The sequence below is a fragment of the Sceloporus occidentalis genome, unplaced genomic scaffold (assembly GCF_023333645.1).
Source record: "Sceloporus occidentalis isolate IW3139 unplaced genomic scaffold, rSceOcc1.0.p SCAF_2, whole genome shotgun sequence".
NCBI lineage: Eukaryota > Metazoa > Chordata > Lepidosauria > Squamata > Phrynosomatidae > Sceloporus > Sceloporus occidentalis.
Genome location: NW_028316982.1, coordinates 9,751,146 through 9,768,937, shown reverse-complemented (window position 1 = coordinate 9,768,937; position 17,792 = coordinate 9,751,146). Strand labels below are relative to the sequence as shown.

The window sequence follows — 17,792 nt, the reverse complement described above, 5'->3', positions numbered from 1 at the left end:
AACAGCAATGGCTGGTGAGTTGAATATCATTTTTCTCTCTTTGCTAATTTAGCATGGAAATAGGGCAGTTCTTTCTAGTGGCTAAGAAGCGACCCCGGTCTTGAAATATGTCCAAATTGAGTAAAATGGTATCTCCATGGTACAAAAATGAAAATGTCTGGCAAGACAGAAGAATGCTAGAATCCTAACAAAGTAGTCCCACAGTGTGATGTGAAGGAAAAGATAATGGAGATGAAGGAACTGCTTCATGCTGAGCCCTGCTAGTTCATACCAGCCAAATTTTCTGCTCTATGGTGTTCAGGCCAGAAGAACAAAAAGGTCTTAGGAGCCTGTAGACCCACTGCCAACATTATGTGCCCCAGACTGCTTGGTTTTTACCCCCCATCCACATAATACTGCTACAAAGGCTACCATCATGACTGTAAACTCCATTACGATAGTTTTTTGTGGGTTTTGGGGGCTATGTGGCCATGTTCTGGAAGAGTTTATTCCTGACATTTCGCCAGCATCTGTGGCTAGCATCTTCAGAGAATGCTGGCATGGAAGTGAGGGGGTATATATATAATTTGTGACCCTTGGTTGAGAGGAAGTGATTTACATGTTAACACACAAAAAAACATAGCGTACAGCACCTGGCATTTGTCAGTAGTCTCCCATCCAAGTATTAGCCAGTTCTGGCCCTGCTCAGCTTCCAAAATCAGACAAGAACTGGTGCCTTTGGGGTATTGAGGTCCTATTTAGCACAGCATAAATACCTACCAGCATAACACCAGACCCAATGGTGGTGTAACAAAGTGCACAATGGAAAAGTGAGTGAGAGTACTGGGTGTGTATTTGTGCAAGTCTTGGCCACACTAGGAACGATACTTCCAAAAACTTTGAGAAAGTGTAACTTCTTGTGCAACCATTTCTGCACCAGTGTAGAACCCTGAAAGAATTGTCAGCTCAGTTTATCCAACCAGAACCTCCTAAGAGAACAGACTATCACCTTTTGTTTCCTCTGGTAGCTCCAGATAGCATACATAAAAGCTTCAACCAAAAAATACCCACATTTTCAGGGATTCAGTGTTCTCCCATAATAGGACATACCTCCCTCTCTTCTTAGATTTCTTGTCATGCTTATTTTAATCTAAGACTGAAATCCTACACCAATATGACAGTGTACTTTTACACTCGTGGGCTGCATCTGCACAGCAGAAATAATGCAGCTTGACACCAATTTCACTCCATGGCTCAATGCTATGGAACTTGTCTTGGTCTAACCTTGTTGTGGTAGGTTTTCTTTTTCTTTTTTCTTTTTCTTTTTGAAAAGGAAATTAAATAACTTCTGTTTGTTTCTATAGACCTTATACCCCTACCTTTTCCCTTCACTTAGTAGATGCCCTTTGTTTCTCTGATGCTTCAGCAATGTTTTGGAGGCCTGAGCTAATGCACTCTGTCCTAGTTTGGCAAGGACACTCCCAATTAATCCTGTCACCCCACTTTTCCAGATGCTTTTAAAGTGTCCCATTTTCTTTCTCCTACTTTTCCCTGTTGTCTTCAAACTACTTCAGTTACTGCAAACTGAGTTCAAAATGCAAAAGTATTGCATTCAATAAACTCAGTGGAGAGGGAGGAATTTTGCCTTTTCCTGTAGACTGAGGCAAAAGCAAACTGCTGCAGCCTCTCCTAGCTTATGTGTTCTCCTTCATTAATAACTTCTAGCATCCTTTTTTTTTTTTTAAATCAAACTACAAATCCCAGGATGCCATAGCATTAAGCATTAATTCTTCTGTGTAGATGCAGTATATATCTTCTTGGTATTTATGTATCTATGTATTTATCCATCTATCTGTTCAACATCACTGGTTCTTTTTACAAGTGGGATTTTCCAGAATTAAACCACCCACTGGCACTTTTACAGCCTAGGATGACAAAGATGATAACATCTAGACTTCCACATTATTGAGAGTGAAACAACAATCTAATGAGTCACACAGGAAGCTACTTGGTTGGTACACAAAGAGAAGCAAGTGTCACAAACCCCATAAAGAAACTTAAATTCCTTCCCAAGTGCCATTTTTGACAAAAGGCTCAGAAATCTGGAGAGAAGGTGTAAAGGTGGAAGAGGAGGGAGTGCATGCATACTTAGCATCCAGGTGTAGATATTCCCTCACACTACAGCAGGAGTACAACAGAATAGTTCCCAGTTAGCAAGGGGGTCAGGCAAGGCTGCATTTTATCACCCTATTTGTTCAACCTGTATGCCAAAAATATAAGAAGAGCAGGTTTAGATTCAGAATAAGGGGGATTGAAGATGGGAGGAAGGAACATCAACACTAAGATATGCGGACAACAGCATACTGCTAGCTGAAAACATCACAGACTTAGAACAATGACTAAGGAAGGTCAAACATGAAAATGCAAAGGTAGGCTTAACACTGAACATAAAGAAAACAAAAATAATGACCACGGAGGATTTACATAAATTCAACCTAGACAATGAGGAAATCGAAATAGTTAAGGAGTTCCCATACTTAAGATGAAACACTGATCAGAATGGAGACTGCAGTCAAAAAATCAGAGGAAGACTAACCTAGAAGAGATCCTATAAAGTAAAGATGTACAAATAAGCACTAAAATTAGGACCATCCAAGCCATTGAGTTCCCCATTACTATATATGGATGTGAGAGTTGGACAGAGAAAAAAGCAGTTAAGAAGAAAATTCACTTGAGATGTGCTGCTGGAAGAAGAGTGTTGAGGATACCATGGATGCCCAAAAAGACAAACAAATGGGTTCCAATGAAATGTCCTTGGAAACCAAGATTATCAAACTGAGGCTGCTGTACTCTGGCCACAGCATGAGAAGGCATGAATTGTTAGAAAAGACAATAAGGCCTTCCCAGAATAGAGAACCCGGCCTTAGAAGAACATCTGGGAAAGATACTGCTGCTCCACTGATTGTTTGCAGGTGTGATGTTGCTGACTTTTTGGTCAGTTTTTAACTTGTATGTTTGTGTATTTTTTGTTTTGTGCCTTTTTAAATTCTGTATTGGATTTAATACTTTTTTAAGGAGGGGAGGGTATTAGGGATTTTATATGTTCTGTATTTTTAACTTTGTTAGCCGCCCCGATTGTTCACAGAGGGGCGGGATACAAATACATTTTATTATTATTATTTTATTAATAATAATACGAAAGGTAGAGGGAAGTAGAAAGACAGGAAAACCTCATGCCAGATGCATGGACTCAGTTAGGGAGGTCATAGGCCTGGATTGGCAAGACCAGAGCAGAGCAGTGGAGGACAGGGGGTCTTGGGGATGTCTCATCCACAGGGTTGCAATGGGTCACAAATAGCAGGGGGGGGTGTATCTACGGGGGGGGGGGATGAGGGCATTGGCCCTTTTAAGAATTCTGCCTCTCCCATGAAATTTTATTTCAGTCCCCAAATTTCTAGCATTGTAATAACTTAAAACATCAGCTGAGCCAGTTTAAATATACAGCTCAGGCATCCAAAGAAAACTGAACCACAAAGTGACCAAAGGAATGGGACCATAGTAAATACAGTCGGCCCTTCTTATACACAGATTTTTTTATACATGGATTCAAGCATCCACAATTTGAAAATGTTAAAAAAAAAGGATAAATTTCAAATATCAAGCATTGATTTTCCATTTTTATAATGGACACCATTTTGCTATGTCATTATATTTAATGGGACTTGAGCATCCACAGATTTTGTTATCCACGGGGGGTCCTGGAACGAAACCCCAGCGTATAACAAGGTTCCACTGTACAAGAGATACAGGTGTGAACAATTTTCAGCATCTCACTCCCTGCAATGCTAGATACTTGTGAATGGAAGGAAAAAGTCATTGTGAGGACAGAAATCTTACAGAGGTGGGGGGCAATGCCTTCATTTTGCGCACGCGCACGCACACACACACACACACAGCTACATCCCTGCAATACACAATGTCTGCATCTTCTTCACCCCAAACCTTCTGTAACTATTTTTATTCCTCTTGCTTCCTCCATTTTTAATATTTCCCCCAAACCCACATTGTTCTCATTATTCTAGCATACATTAAAACAAAAATGCCACACAAAAGCTCCATTCATTTTGCAAATTTAGTTTTATTACATTGGGGAAGTGAATATTCCAATGACAACTCATCCCCTGCTGGGCTATTGTGAGACACTTCCTCTGGCTCTTCCCCTGATTATTATCACCTCTTTGAGAATCCTAAATTGTATCGACAGAGCAGTTTGATCCTACTTTAGCTATCATCAGGGCTCCATCCAACAGAATCCTGGGATTTGTAGTTCGGTGAGGCACTAGAGTTTTCTAACCAAAAAATCTAAGGCGGGATACAAACGGGCAGGGGAAGACGTCTTGGAGGTGTATTCTGCTGAATACGGAGCCTCCAGACCGCCCACCCCGGGGGCGTGGCTCAGGAGATGGGGCTTCCACATGGGGGGCAGTGAAGACGCCTCACCTGGGGCCGTTTCTGACCCGCAGTTTCCAAACCGCCGCCTCGGAGGACGCTGCAAAGAGAGAGGCAGCTTCCTCACGGGCGGCCAAAAACAGGGCTTTTTTTTTTCCTTTGCCGGCTGGCGGATGCGCAGCTGCGCAGCTGCAGCGCTAAGCAGCGGCGGCAGAAAGCCTATGGGCACATTTAAAGTGCCCAAGCCCCTTTAAAACTTTTTCCCCCGCTCTGCCCAAGAACAATGGTCGTCTCCTGCCAGCTGGTGATCAGCTGGTGTTGGCATCCTTGCCCGCTTGCACTTTGCCAGTGTCACCAGCATCATGGATGCCTCCTCTCCTTTGGTCCCTGCGCTCCTGCTGAATCTGCAATGCACAGCCACAGCTGTCACCGCTGCCACCGCTGTCCCCCTGCCATCCCCCATCACCTCCCTTGTACATATGTAAATATTTACAGTTTTAGGGGGTTTTATTGTTAGGTGAAAATGGCACAGGAATGTGTGTAGGGGCTCACTTTAAAGTCCAAACTTTCCAAGCAGCGCATGCGTACATGTTGCTCTAGGGTTAGGGTTAGGGTTACGAGTCTTAAAATGCGCTGCAGCTGTGCTGCAGCTTCCACACCTGCATGGCAGCTGACGCTGCAATTAAAGCCTGACTGCAAACTGCGCATGTTCCAGGACCCCGACTCATTATGCGACGCAGCAGACACGGAGCTTTTAAATGGGCAACTTAAATTAGCGGCGTAGCAATTCTGGCGTACCGGTGCAGCAGCTTACAGACGGAGCTGCGCAGCTGCGCATCAAACGGAAAAGAAGCGGAGAAAAGCAGCACCTTTTTAATGCCGCCTCTTCCCGCTTGGGGCGTGCAGGGGGCGTGTTCATGGCGGCATTCCGGTAAGGCCCGTCTGAAGGCTCTACCTTCATGACGTCATGAATACACCCCTTTTTGCCCGTCTGTATCCCGCCTAAGTAACCTCCCCAAAACTACAAATCTCAGGATTCCAGAGGATGACAGTTATAGTGGGATGAAACTGCCAAAACAGTCTCCATACACTCTTTGACAGCCATCCAGTCTGGCTGCTCAACAGGATAACAAACCTGGGTCCAAAACACACTGCAGAAATTATCCCGTTTGAGACTGCTTTAAGTGCCTTGGTTCGGTGCTAGTGAATCCTGGGAATTGCAGTTTATTGTGGTACCAGAGCTCTCTGACCAAGCTATAGTTCCCAGAATTCTCTAGCATTGAACCAGGACAGTTAAAGTGGTCTCAAACTGGATTATTTTTGCAGTGTGTTTTGTAACAGAGCCACAAACTGGAACCTGTGATATAGGAGATTATCAGACAAGGGATGAAATGTCCTTGTTCCATCTTTTTCCCGTTCTTATAATGCGATTGCAAGAAGATTTTCATACAGTGTCTTGCTTATCTCATCCAGAAAGTGCAATTGACTATGATCGCACAAAAGACTTTCAAACAACGTTGCACAGATCCCATCATTGTCCCATTATTTTCCTGTCATTGAAGCAGCACTGCCCAGCATTTTGCATTAATGGGAATTCACATTAATGCAATACCACTTCAATGTTGGGACAATAGTGCTGCAATCTGAAAGCCTTTTATAGTATTGCAGTAAAAGACAGGATAAGGACAGAGGAGTGATCCCGTCCTTATCCCATCTGTGTATGATAATATCCAATGTTTCATCAGTTCACATTTGCTGTTCTTCCTGGATGCAATAAAGAAGAACTGAGGGAAGCAATTGAGAAATACCTTTTCACCCTTGATTTACTTATTATGCTTGCTCCCAGAATATTGCACAGTGGGGCCTCTCACATCCCTTTTCTTCTTCCCTCTTTCTTCCCGCTTTCCCAGTACCAAATTGGTTTTGCACTGTGTTTGCCTTCAGTGGTTGTTGAAAGGTTGCTGGTACAGAGGTCTCACAGCCTTGGTGATCTGCCTGTACTGGTATTCCTCAGTTCCCAAAGCAGATGTGTTCCTCAGAATGATGCCTTTAACAGAAAATCCGGTACCAGAGACAGAAATAATATGGCAAGAATAGGGGTAGGTTCCAAATCACCACAAGAAAGAATCATAGAATCTGAGAGAGTTGGAAGAGACAACAAGGACCAACCTCCTTCTGCCATGCAAGAATACACAATCAAAGCACTCCTGACAGATGCCCATCCAGTGTCTGTTTAAAAACCTTCAAAGGAGGAGACTCTTAAGACAGCATCTTCCACTGTCGCATATTTCTTACCATCAGGAAGGTCCTAATGTTTAGGTGGAATCTCTTTTCCTGCGGTTTGAAGTGCATGTTTCAGCAAACCATTTATTCAAAACTAACAAAATGCACAGGTGCGCAGATGAAGGGAAACAACCAAGTCAGGAAAACCTTGCATAAGCAAGCAAAACAAGTGAACATGCACACTAATTTGAACCTTCTAAAGACCACTTGAAAGCTTCTTCCAAAATGCATCCAGGGATGATTTTTTTCATTCTTTCATGAATCTTTGCTTTTCATAAATGTTTAAAAAAATGATATATGATTCCCATTTTGGTGGCTAAACCTATTGATCTGCAGTGTTTTTATTTTTGGTTTTTTTAAAATCATGCTGGGGGTTCTCTCCCTGTTTTGCTGCCCATGCATTCTCAGTAAGGGATTCTTGGGAGAGCTGCTGTTTACCTTGCTTGTTGTAGGCAGGCACACATGGCTACATTAGGATTAGCTAGAGCAGAATTCCATTCTTTCCTAGTTCAGGTGATATTTTGCATTGTTTACTGCATTCATTTCACAGTTACATCAGTAGAGTTTCTCAGGTGTAACCATTTCACATGTCCATGGATATTCTTTGATAGTGCACAAGTACTCATCAGTGCCTTTGATGTCCTGCTTGAGTCGCTGGGATTCAAGAAACAAGCACATTTTGTTGTTGCATGCTTTTGAGTCACTTCTGACTTAAGGTGACCCAAAAGTGAACTTGTCCCAGGATTTTCTTGGCAAGATTTGCCTTCCTCTGAGATCGACAAAGGGTGATTTGCCCAAGATCACCTAGAGGATTTCCATCACTGAGTGGGGATTTGAACCCTGACCTCCCAGAGACCTAGTCCAACACTGAAGCCATTACACTACACTGGCTCTCAAGCAGATTCACAGATACACAACTGCACATATATACTACTTCTCTCCTGGATTGGTCATCTGTAAGCAGCCATTCTACACAATGGTCCATTTTCAGAGATTCACATTTGCTTGCAAAAGGTTAATATTCAGCAGAGGTGTAGTGTATCTCAACTACCAATTTAATTTTAGATACTACATTGGACCCTCCACATTTGCTGGGGTACAGAAACCCTATGAAAGTGGAAAACTGCAATTTTTTTTAAAAAAAAAACACCTTTTTTTAAACCTTTAAATATCTCACTAGAAATTTCTAGGTCCTCCAGGGCAACTCTGTGGTCAATATCTGCTTGAAGTTGGCCACAGAATTGCACTGGAGGACTTACTAATGCCCAGAGAAGTGTTCTCTCTATGAATCTCTAGTTTCTCCAGCATGACTTTGGATGGGAGTTGACCACAGAGTCATGCTGGAAGACCCAGAGATTCTTAGATGGAACATATTAAAATCTGTGAATGATCAAATCCGTAAAAGGCAAAGCTGAAAATATGAAGGGCCAACTGTATTTCATTTTCAATGTCGAGTTTGATGTCTGTTGTTCTAAATAAAGTCTAGTTGGATACACACCTTAGTTTTGCTCACTTTGGCCTTGCTGGACATACACCACAGTTTGGCAATTGTGCAGAACTGACCCTGGGATTAGAACCTCTTGAGTGACACCAAATTCTTTCTTCATCCAAGCTTCTGTGTATTCTAAGGCTGGCACTGCCCTGCTTTCAGCTACAGTTAGGTGGAATGGCTGCTAATAGATTACCATTCCAGAAGAGAAAGAACAGAATGATAGTTGAGTTTTATAAGATCTCTTTAACAAACAATCTGATCCAGAGCTTGAAAATGTAACTATTTTTGGACTGTAACTCCTAGCATGGGCCAACCAGCATGACATGTGGCAGTATGGTCTGGGGATTCTGGGAGTACTCAAGTAACTTCTTCAAGCTCTGGTTCAGATTACTTTTGAAAAAGAAAATGGAAGAAACAAATAAATGAATGATGAAGTCTATCAAAGGTTAAGGGCCCTGAGAGCTACAATTAGAAGCTTCATCTTAATAAGTAGTGTACTTTTGAGCAACAGATACTGGAAACAATGGTCTTCTTCCTGTATTGGTAGGAACTGTTGGCTGGCTACTGCTGGCCGCTAGACAGATCTATGACCAAGACAATTCTTAAGTTCTTAGGAAGGCAGATCAGGCAGTAAATTCAACTTCCCTTCCCAAGGGGGAAACTGTGTGTGTATGTGTGTTGCCTGTTGACTTATGGCGATTTCATGAATCATAGTGTTTTCTTAGGCAAGGAATCTGGATAAGAATTTATCCTGCATTACAGTTGGTTTATGCCCCATAACCTTCCCTTCCCCCCAGCACCAACTTTGATGTTTGATTCAAATAGAATTTGGATTGTGGAAACCACAGTGAAGTAAGGAACTTAATTGACTGTGGGGCTGAGGATAGACTTTAGTTCCCTTCAAACTCCCTCTCTGAGGGATCTGTAGTCACTGCCAAGTGGGGACTATGGTATTCTCTAGGGTATGTTTCTCTCCTTTTCCCTCTCCCTTTCCCCCTTCTTTGCCCCCCCCCCCATTCTAAATAAGTTCTTAGCATTGCTGTTTTCCCTCTTAATCTCCTGTTTAGGATTTAAGGAGGGGAAACAAAGGCTGGCATTGTTTGAGTTTCTGGTAAGCACTTGGTAGCTGCTGGAAACTTCTTGGACACAGGGAGGGGAGACAGAGAATCTCCAAAGCAACCCCAAAGATGAAGCACTGAAGACCTCTGCAATCCTCCTCCTATTACACATTACCAAGCCTTCCAAAAAAAAAAAAAAAAAAACCAGCACATGGTCAACCTTGTTGGCAGATGAGAGCTCTGGGCAGGCCATGGAGATAGAAAGCTGGACACTGGTTCAAACTTAAATCCAGCCACAAATGTGACCAGGTGGCATGGGATGAAAACAAAACTGCATACCCTCTAACTGTCCTAATTTAATCCATATAATCCTCTGTCATCACACTTTTTCAGCTGCTTTTAAAATGTCCCAGTTTCCCTCTCCTCTTCCTTTTGTCCCCATCTTGCTGCAAATTAAGTGCAAAAAGTCAAAAGTAGTTTGCACTTGATTCATTCAGGAAGAGGAATAGGAGAGAAGGGGGTGGAATCTTGTCCTTCCCAGGAGGCTCAGGCAAAAGGAAAATGCTACAGCTTCTTCTAGCTTGTGTTGTTCCTCATTAATACCTTTTCCATCTTGACCAGACTGCTGTTGCTTGGCCACACATGTCCCAGTTTTTTTATCTATGAAACATTGGAGGATATGAAACTCAGCAGGCCTGATTCCTCCAGCAACTGAGTCAGTCCTTTGGGTAGCTGTGCAGGACCGAATGCATGCCAGTCAAACCACATCCGCTCTACAAATATTCCCATCCTCTACAAATGTATCAAATCCCTTTTTATGGCCAGATCTGTTGGCCCCATATTATCCCCTTGACCACACCAATCTCTTCTGATTTTGGAAGCTAAGCAGGATCAAATTTGGTTAGAACTTGGAGGCAGACAGAAGAGACTATCAGTATCTGCTGCATCCATACTGCAGAATCAATCTAGTTTGACACCACTGTTAACTGCTATGGCTCACTGCTATGGAATCCTGATAACTGTAGTTTATTGTGGCACCAGAGCTCTCTGACAGAGAAGATTAAATGCCTCACAAAACTACAATTCCTAGGATTCCATAGCATTGACCCATGGCTTTAAAGTGGTCTCAGCCTGGATAATTTTTGCAGTGCAGATGCAGCCCTGGCAAAGCAAGGGAAGAAACCTGCCTGAACTCCTGAAAAGTCTTTACTTCCAGTGAAAGCAGACAATATTGGGCTATATGGACCAATCATCTGACTCAGTATAACGACAGTTTTCTATGTTACATGCAAACTCAATGACCTTCACGCATCTTGTGGCAATTAAGTATGCACATTATCTTGAATCCTGTTGGTGTCTTAGGCATGTTTACATTCCCTACAGAAGTAGTTAGACATCTGTGTTCAATGCACATTGTCCACATTTGGTTCAAGATTGCAAATGTAGAATTATGTATGTGGTGCCATTGCACTGTGGATGTAACACATATAGAATCTTATCCATTATGCACTGTGTGAAAAAAAACACTTTTTTTTAGTCTGGTCTCAAGATACTTTAAGGATTTGTAAATATCCATGCACAGTTGCATGGCAAGGTTGTCAACTTGTAGCCCTATATTTGGTGATGATCCTGTCCATAATAAGTTAGATTGGTCCACAGATGACAAAACATTCAGTTTGCTATTGCTGCCCCACTCAGTGCCTTACCTGGTGAAATCTGACAGAATTCAAACATTCCTAGCAAAGCTTTGTACAATCCAAGGGTCTCTTCTGTACTTAACAGAGATCCTGAGCAAATGCAGAGCCAATAAATTTGGATGATTGCAATTTCTCTCTGGTTGACCCTATAGGGAGGGGATTCCTATTGCAACAGCTTTACCTACAGATAAGCATGGCCAGTTTTGTTTTAAAGAGTAATGACGCATCTCCTTGAAGCATAGAGGAAGGCAAACAAGTCTCCTTTCCGTCCTGTATAGCCCAAGCATTTCTGTTTATGAGGAACTGATTGTGAGCAAGCCACATCAAAGAGGACAGGTGCACCAGCAGAGGTTATGAGTTTTTTTGTTTGCTCGTTTTGCAAATGCCGACTTGTAAACAATATATTTCCCCACAACCTACCTGTAGACAAGCAGGCCTTTATGCAATCCAAATTAGGACAATTTTTTTTACTAGGCCCATGAAAGGTCACAGAATAGCGTGCAAGTTTTTGAGCTCTCCAAATCTGTGGCTTGGGCAAGGTGTTACAAAATGTTGAGTGCTGAGAGAGGGGGCAGGAAAGCTAATGTAATGTTTACATCAGTCTGCATGGTTAGAATTTTTAAATGAAATGAGAGAGGAAACAGCAGACATTCAAATAAGGCTGTTCCAGATCATGCAATGGTTTCAGGATAAGCCTAGGACTGGTGAGCTAAAGAAACAAATAAGAGCTGATCCCTCAGATTTGATTATCCATGATTTTGATTGATATATTCTCTTTAGGCATTTCTCATTCCTCCAGCGTAACTCTGCTGGAAGTTGACCATCGAATCACACTGGAGTATCTAAAGGTTCTTAAGAGTTTATCACACGGGAGGCTTTTTATCCCATGTGATAAAACACCTTAGAGAAAACACTTCTCTAGGCATTCTCTAGGTACTGGGGGATCTAGAGATTCCTAGAGAGGTGTTCTCTCAGGTATTTGCAGTTTTTCCACTTTCACAGGAATCTTGTGCCTCTGAACCCTGTGAATGGGAAGGGCTCACTGTAGAACAAATCAGTAGCCCAATGCACATGCTCACATATTTGATAGGTGCATAAGTAACCACATTTACAGAATGCTTTTCCTCTAGTGAGTGACCTGCTAAATCCATGGCTCTTCTCTTTGGCTTTATCTTCACAACAGTGATGGTTTCCATGCAAATGGGGTAATGAATCCACTTTATAGTACACTGCAGACTTAAAAGGAGCTTTCCAGAGGACTGAACCATATCCCAAAAATACAATCATCACTATGGGTAGTTCCATTAAAGTTGGGCTAAAACCCTGAATGGATTCACCGCTCCATTCACTTGAAAGCTACCAGCTGCCCCTGCCTCACAACAACCCTGTGAAGTAGGTCTCTGGGGCCAGGATACTCTGGGCTGCTCCTGGAGTAGGACTTCTGCCATCTTTAAAAAGACTTCTTTCCCTGCCTTTAGCATTCACTGGATGATATAGTTTGTCTGAGCTGCATTCTGCCATCCCCATCCTACTGTCTGTTGCTGACAGCTGATATTTTCTGGAAGCCACAGTGACAGAAAATACTTGGATGAGATTTGTATTAATAGTTCCACTCTCTCTTATCAGCTCCCAGAATTCCCAAGCCACCATGGCCATGGAGTCTTGGAGTTCTAGTCCTACCAGAACAATGTATGAGCTCTGATTGGCAACAGACTCTGTTTTAGGTGGCAAACTGAGGATGAAAAAAAAAAAAAAAAAAGAATTTGCTATGGCAGATATGTAGCTCAAGTCTTCCATTCCAACATAGTTGTTGCGACTACTGCTTCTCTTAATGGAGCCATTAATACAAACACCATCCAAGTATTTTCCTTCACTGTGGCTTCCAGAAGACTCCAGCTGTCAGCGAGAAAGAGAGAACAGCCAAACGCAGGCCTCCATTTTCCATCACTGCCTAGAAGAAAACCAAATCAGTTAAGAGAGTTGCAGGGAGTGAGGCTGGATATGATGGATTGATTCACCAACATTTAGCAATTAATAGCTTGAAAATCTCCCCAAGTTATTGTCACATCTTATTACACCCTCAAACATCTGCAGTTAGGAATGCTATTTCCTGCTCCACATTGATTTGTGACATTGGTATATTTGTAGATTCAATGTGTGAATATAATTGGTGTCAGGAGAATTTGCCTTAGAATGCCTCTCCGCGCATTGTGCCCCCATCCCTAAAACTGGTTTCACATTCATTTTCAGATCTATTTTGTGGTACAGTCAGCCTTCCATATCCAGAGATTCAAGCATGGACAGCTTGAAAATATTTTAAAATTATATAAATTCCAAAAGCAAACCTCAATGTTGTTATTTTATAGAAGGGACACACACAATTGTATTTAATGGGACTTGAACATCTACGGATTTTGGTACCCGCTGGGGATCCTACAACCAGACCCCAGCAGATAACAAGGCCCACTGTATTTCAAAAGCAAAAACTGCCCACTTTGCTAGGTTCCCCCTCACAGACACACTTTTGCCTCCATGAGGACTAGGAACTTGCTGTTCTTAATACAACTGCAGTGAGATGGGATGACAGAATGCAAGTCAGAAAAAGTGTAGCATCCCATGAGTGCTGAAGAGGGGGGAAAGAGTCTTTTTAAAGCCAGGATCTCAAGCAGACTTCAAAAAAAAAAAAAAACCCACAAAAAAACAACCCAACAACAGAGTTTTTGTCTTTTTGACATCTGGACACCACACAGTCAAATAGGCCTGGCAGTACAAGCAACAACAGAAACAACTGTTGAGATTGTTTGAACTTGTTTCCCAAAGCCTCTAATCTATTTAGGTGATGTATTGTTTAACCTGGGTTCCCCTTACTCCCACCAGCTCAGATTGTTGTACTTTTCTTTAAAAGAACATTTTCCAGTGACTTTTCCTTCTCAGAGTATGGGGAAACTCCCTGAAGAAAACCAGCCATCCCGTTATTGGCTTTTTATCATTCCCTTAGTTTCTCCTGCTTTTAACCACTTGGAGAACAAGCCTTCCACCAGGTGCCATGCAGCATTTGACAGATGAAAACTGGCACACTTGAAGAAAAATAATTTCAAAATTGTGATCAAGATGACAAAAGTTGTTAATGAGGAGCCACACACAAACTCGGAGAGGCTGAGTTACCTGAGTGCAAACTACTTTTACACTTTGAACTCAGTTTGCAGCAACTGAAATAAGCTGAGGACAAAAGTAAAAGGTGGGAAGAAGAGAAACCAGGACATTTTAAAAACAGCTTAAAAAGTGGGAGGGAAGAGGATTAATCAGGACTGATCTAGTCAAATCAGTACAGTTGGAGGGTATGGAACCTAAGGCTGTCTCTGGGGCACATGGGTGCTGTTTTGAATTGGGGAGTTTTAGCCACACAATATCTCTGCTGGCATTTTGTCTCAATCCTTGGCAGCCTGTTTTATTTTACTATGGGAGCAGACAACACTAAACTGGGTCACACTGGCAACCGGTTCACCCAGTCCTTCCTTCCATCAGCATTTTTATGTGACTGGCTAGGCCTCTGCACAAGAGATAAAAGATTCCAGAGCACCAAGCATGTGTCAAAAAGGTTGCATAATGTGATTCAATTGTAATTTATTGTATTTTACTTTTTTTCTATCATGCATTTCCCTCAGTAGGAGACCCAAGGCAGCTCACATCACAACAGAGATTAAAACAAAACCCAGGTTTCTAAAAAAAGCAATTGTAACAAAAAGAGTTTAGAATGGAATTGAATTATCCAGGAAGAAACAGCATTAATTCAAGACAGTTTCAAAGCTGTTCAAACATAACGATGAGAATAGAAAATACAGCACCTCCATTAAAAGATTGTTCAGCAAGGACTACTTAATAGGCAAAGCCTGATGGAATTTTAAAGAAGACTTTGCCTACTGTGGAAAGTGAGCAGAGAGAGGGCCAGTGTAGTTTCTTATAGAGGGTAGTTCCACAGCCACAGCAATTGCAAAATGCCACATAAAAGTACCATGCAGAGCAGGTGTGCTCCCACTGTTTCGTGAGCACTGAGCAATGAGCTCTGCCCTGTATCAAAGGGTTGCCAGAGTGAAATGGGAGATAGCTCCTATACATTTAATAGTTGTATAGAAGAGGGAATTTCAACACAGGGTGCTTATCATACAGTCAAGTAAAATTAAAGCAACACTTGCTCAAGTGATCCAAGCATTGAACTTTGACTCTGGAGACCAGGGTTTGGATCTCCTCTCAGCCATGTAAATCCATTGGGTGAGTTTGGGCAAATCACACTCGCTCAGCCTCAGTGAATGACAATGGCATCCCCCCCAAAGAAACGTGTTAAGAAAACTATGTGATAGGGTCACCATAAGTCAGAAGCAACTTGAAGGCACACAACTACAACAACAACAACAAACACAGGCATTAAAAATACAGGAGATGTCTCCAATTTTCACTCTATCAACTGTAGCCAGGAAACTTGTGGCCCTGCAACAATTTTTGAACTGTACTTCCCATCAGCTGTTTTTAGACTACAGCATCCATCAGCCAGCATAGTTAGCATAGCCAACCAGGAGTAGGATCATGAAAGTCCAGTAACATCTGGAAGGCCACAAATTTCCATCCTACCTATGATCCTGCCTGGACTTTGAGATCCACAGGAATGACCCCTTTTTCAGTACTACCACCTTCACAGCCACAGTTAATGGGAAGATGAGATAGAGTGTTTTCACAGCTGACCCTAAATTTTGAAACTTCCTCCCTATGGAACCTAGCATGCCCTCCCAGGGTGACCAGACATCCTCCTTTTCCAGGACATGCCCTACATTTCAACCTTCTGTCCAGGAGAAATGTCAAAATGTCTTCCATTTTGATAATGACTAAGAAGCATGGGTTTACCTTTATATTAGCATTTTTAGTCTTTATTCAGTTCTGTCCTTCATTTTTCTTGAATGGCTTACATTTTTAGTGCCTAGTCCCCCTTTAGGGTTATGACATCTGGTCAAACTGTGCCCTCTGCTTTGCTGTCCTTACATTTGCAGGCAAAGACATTTTAAAATTATTATTCAGACAGGCTGGTTAGAATGGAAGGCTTTTAAGAAAAAGGCTGTAAGAGTGTGCTGTATTGTTTTAAATCATACTGTTTTAAATGGGTTTTTAATCACTTTTAAAGTAACTATTTTAAATTGTTCTTGACATCCACTGGGATTTGGTTCCAGGGCCTGCCCCATTCCCATGGATAATAAAATCAGCAAATGCTCAAGTCCCATTAAATACAATAGCATCCTAAAATGGTGCTTCTTATATAAAATGGCAAATATAAGGTTTGCTTTTTGGAATTTATATGCTTTTGAATATTTTTCAAGCTGTGGATGGTTGAAATGTGGATAAGGAGGATCAACTACTATATGGACTGCCATTCTGTGTTGCAGTTACAAATTTGTAATTTAGATTTAGGGATCCATAACAGCTCCATATTCAATAGTACCAAGGCCCCATTCAGACTGGTATAAAAGACGTGGAAGGAACTGGGCTGATCCGGATGCCCCTCCCCTGAATCGCTCCGTTAGCAAGTGCCCACTACAAATTTGAAATCGAATGCATTTTGACCTGCAAATTAGAAATCGAATGCATTCTGTGTCTGCTGGCGAGGTGGCCGCTGCCAATCAAGCTATCATCATGGTGACGTTTGCAGGGCATCGGGAAAAGTGTCTTCCCTTTTTAAAGAGCCAGGCACAGGGGTTTCAGCGGCTGAAGCAGGGAGAGAGATGCCTCTCTCTCTCTCTCTCTTTTTATAAACCTGTGGGTTTTGGGTCAGATCTGCCCCTGTCCCAGGCAAAGGATGGGATCGCCATGCATTTTTTTAAAAGCAACATTAGCTTTCCCTTTGCTTCCCTTGCTGTATCTGCTCAAGAAGACAAATCATGCGCATATTTGCTCAAAAAAAATTGTTAAAAATGTAACATTGATTGTTTGCAACATTTGTAGCTTCCCCCTCTGCAGAAAGCAAGGAGATCCAAGGATATAAAGTGGAAGCCCGGCTCTATCTGCCTCTGGAATACAAACAATGCGCATATTTGCTCAAAAAAAATTGTTTGAATTTGAAAAGGGGGGGGGGGTTGCCTGACGTGAGCTCCGTTTGTGACCTGAATTTTTTCCTCCTGCAAGGGAAGGAATGCCCAGCGACAGAGGGCTTTGGGCAGGGGATGCAGGGAAAAGAGGCTCCTAAAGAATGCCTTCCCTTGCTCCCTTCTTCCCAGGGCTCTTTCCTCCTCCCCCAATGAGGGGAGGAAATGCCTTGCCCTTTGCCCACCCTCTGACCTAAATCCCTCCCTCAATTTGCCTCGATCGTGATCGAGGCCAAGTTCTCATTCCCAGGACCCGGGGTTTTCCAAAAGAAACGGTATTTGCGCCGATTTCAAAAACACCGCGCTAGGGGCCATTTACCACGGAATGGGGGTGCAAGCCTTGGATTCGCTTGTGTGAGATTCGGGGTGAGTATGAACTTCACGTGATTGAATCGGTTTGAGAACCGATTTTTTTTGTAATGTGAATGGGCCCCAAGCAGGCACAATAACGGCACTATTGCAACTGGGTTCCAGGTTATTTGAAGGACCATATCTCCCTTCATGAGGCACTTAGAGCTCTTAAGATCTTCTTGAATGGCCCTTCTCTTTCTTCTACCACTTTCACAGGCCCATGTCTCAAGTGGGAGAAGACCTTCTTGGTGGCTGCTCCCAGACTTTGGAACTGCCTTCCTGGGGAATCCAAGTTGACTTGCTCTCTTTCCACTGGCAAATTAAAAATATTTTTATACTGTCAGACTTTTAGAAACTG

General features: G+C 42.4%; 1 protein-coding gene across 3 annotated transcripts in view; it reads left to right on the top strand.

Moving 5' to 3' along the window:
* EPHB3 (EPH receptor B3) overlaps positions 1–17,792 on the top strand; it is a 155,777-nt gene extending 137,985 nt beyond the window's left edge. For all 3 annotated transcript variants that reach the window (XM_089508727.1, XM_089508728.1, XM_089508725.1), the window contains one exon: positions 17,651–17,792. In XM_089508727.1, the coding sequence (XP_089364853.1) occupies positions 17,651–17,786 (136 nt within the window). In that variant the 3' untranslated portion in view covers positions 17,787–17,792. The remainder of the gene's footprint in view (positions 1–17,650) is intronic.